This window comes from Symphalangus syndactylus, chromosome 16 (assembly GCF_028878055.3).
Source record: "Symphalangus syndactylus isolate Jambi chromosome 16, NHGRI_mSymSyn1-v2.1_pri, whole genome shotgun sequence".
In the NCBI taxonomy this organism is placed as follows: domain Eukaryota; kingdom Metazoa; phylum Chordata; class Mammalia; order Primates; family Hylobatidae; genus Symphalangus; species Symphalangus syndactylus.
The window spans coordinates 61,712,497-61,715,539 of NC_072438.2; the positions used below are offsets into that span (position 1 = coordinate 61,712,497).

Below are 3,043 nucleotides of genomic sequence, written 5' to 3' on the forward strand. Positions count from 1 at the left end.
AACAAACCATATATTTAAAAAGCAATAATTAGAAAAATAGGAATAAGATTTAAAAATACAATGGAAAAAACAAATAAATTTTAAATTTGCCAAAAACTCTTAAGAATTCTACAATCGTAAAATAGATTTCTCAAAGTTAAAACAGATACGAATGAAATATTTAATGAAATAAATATAAATGTGTAAAATGCAAGGAAACTGAAAGTAATAAGCGACGCGAAACAAGAAAGAAACGTCAGGGAAAAGAGAATTTAAAAACTGACGACCAGCAATGAAAGCACATCTTAACGTATTTTTATTTTCTAGGTGGAGACGTTTGGTAGCTGAGAATCTTTTCAAGGAGGAGAATCCAAAAAGCCTTCTGCTGCTATCTAAGGCTGCTTAGCTCCACAGATCCGTGGGCAGCACGCCCGGAGTAGAGAGAACGCGGCAAAACCAACGCGAAGAATCCACTCCAGGCAGTCTGAGAAACCCGGGAGGTGGCGCCGCAGACGGAGGGCAGGAGGATGGCGGCGTTCCAAAAGGCACTCGCTGTCACAGACCTCGGTGTCCTGCTGTCTGTCCCCGGGATGGGGAGGCCTGCACCAGGGAAGCTGCTGGAGCTTGAGTCTGTCGGGTTCCTCTGCCTGCCCCACCTCTTCTACGGGTGCCTCTTGCTGCTTCTGCGTCCCCGGCCAACTGAACTCAGTGGGCTTCGCTGTACTTGGTTCCAAGGTGCTCTGGACTCCAGGCAAGAGTCCGTTTTGCCAGTAGACTCCGGGCAGCCGCCAGCAAGGACTGGAAAGCAGTCCCAAATCACAGCTGTCCGATGAGTACTCTCCCAGTACTGGATACAAAGGAAGAGGCCACGGCCCACGATCTTCTGAACTCACAGTAGGTGGAGGCTGGGGCTCCGGCGCCACCTCTGCGGCATCCCAAGCCCGCTTCACACAGCCAAGAAAATGTTGCTCCATCGCTTAAGCCTCAGACCAACGTTTGCGCTGATCAAGGAGGGAGAGTCTGCCGCACTAACATCAGCCTGAGTATTTATGCTCTCCAGAGCCCGTGGGCGGAGGCCAGTCAGATGTTAAGAAACTCAGTAGTAACAAATGCACGAAAATTAGTAGACAAATGAAAAACGATAACATTTTAGAGAGTACATAGAGCCAAAACGAACCGTAATCCCGACAGAAAAACATAGCGAGAAAAGAAACCGAAATGAAATGACACTAAGCAAACCTTGCAGACAACTAGCGCTACAGAACGCAGGTATTAAAGAGCGCTGCAAGGGCCAAGAACCACCCGTTTCCGGGAAATGAGCGTTGCTGCCACCGGAAAACTGTCCCGCTAGGGCTCCGCGCTAACCACCTTGCGAACGAGAAACCGGCGCGTTGGACTTAGCAAGCGCCGGCACCTAGCGGATAGCGCTGGTATTGCCAAACGAATACCCGTTTCGGCGGCATACCGGGTGCTGCTAAAGAGAAACCGCGCGCTCTTAGAAAAGAGCGGTGCTTCCACACCTAAGCAACGTGTTTGGAGGAATGAACCAACTCCGTTTCAATGTGCTGTACCAGAAAAACCTGTTGTGGCATTTTAACGTGTTTTAATCCGTTCAATGTGTTTGATAGGTTTAATATGTTTTAACCCGTTATAATGGGTTGTGACAGAAAAAGCGCCGGCTAATGGTACCACAGAATTACTAGTGGCAACAGCGGCTCGGTGCAATCACCGTTCTGCACCGCAAAACGGGGTTCAGGAAGTTCCTAGGAGATACTAGCGGTTGTAGGACCGAGAAAGTGACAGCACGGAGAACGTAAGGGCCCCGCGAACGGGAAATGTCACGTCGGGTGCAGCAACTGAGAAAACGCCCAGTGGGCGCTACTGGCAAACGTGCTGATACAAAACCGCCAGCTCCGCGTAGGAAGCGGAGCCGCCAGACAGCACCCGGAACCTGATACCAGCGAGGCAAAGACCGAGCTCGGCTCCCCGGCTCCTGAGAGAATGAAAGTCAAAAAGCACGAATCTGAGACGCTCAAAATTAGTAGAACAAAAATACATAACGTTGAAATAAAAATAAAAATGTGAAATAATGAAAGTCTGAAATGCAAGTAAAACTGAAAAACACATCGGTAACGTTGTGCTCAGAGCAAGACACAAAAATAATTTTAAGATAAGCAAAAATTACAGAGAACCAACCCTACAAAGAAGAAATGTCAAATATGGCTAAGCGATGCAATGCCTACCATTAAAATATTTCTGTCAGATCTAAACCCCTGCAGGTTGCTCCTGTCATAATTTCCTACGACAAACAAACAAAAACGGCCACGGTTAAACGTGTTTAGCTACGTCTAAAAAATCGCAGTAGCTGCTATATCCCGATTTGGTCTACAGGAGGAAAAAGTCTCGATGGGCCGGACTTGCTATTGTCAAAGGGAGCTTGGTAAAACTGAGAAATCGCGTTCGCCGGCATTTCCTGACTTCCACGGGACTTTTAAAACACACAAGCATAGCTAAGACGGGACTCGATATTGAGAAACCAAACTTGGTATAAGAGCTCCCGACACTGCTAAACTGGTCATCACTAAACCTTAAAAAACAAAAAACAAAAAACAAAAAACAAAAAACAACGCATTCGCTGGTACCCATGTTTCCACAGGAGTTAAACATTTCTTGCGCAGCTAAAGCAAGTCTTACCAGGAGGAAACCGGAACTTGCTAGGACTACGAAACTTGAGGCTAGGCTGACCCCATGGTTGTTATGATTAGAAATCCGAGGCTACTGGAAACCCGGAGCTGCTGACAAATGAGTCACAGAGTGACTTCGCCTTCGCATGGGGAAACGGTGACTTCCTACGGCCTAGATATCGCAGCCAGGGCTAGACCGGTGTTTGTCTGAAGTCAGGACTTGCCTGGGCTGAGAAATCACATTTTGGCTATTCCCCTACTTGGACAGGGGCTGGAAATCCCAGGCGCCGCGAAATCGAAACTTGCTAGGACCAAGAAGCCAACGACGCGCGAAACCGTGGGGTCCTGCGGCAGAGACGCCAGCGGCGCCGCCACAGGAC

At 48.0% G+C, this 3,043-nt stretch overlaps 1 protein-coding gene across 1 annotated transcript; it reads right to left on the reverse strand.

Moving 5' to 3' along the window:
• Positions 1-272: 272 nt before the first annotated feature.
• Positions 273-1,162, reverse strand: LOC129464850 (annexin-2 receptor-like). Its single transcript, XM_055246286.2, has one exon. It carries the CDS (start codon positions 951-953, stop codon positions 372-374), a length of 582 nt encoding a protein of 193 aa, XP_055102261.1. The 5' UTR covers positions 954-1,162; the 3' UTR covers positions 273-371.
• Positions 1,163-3,043: the final 1,881 nt, after the last annotated feature.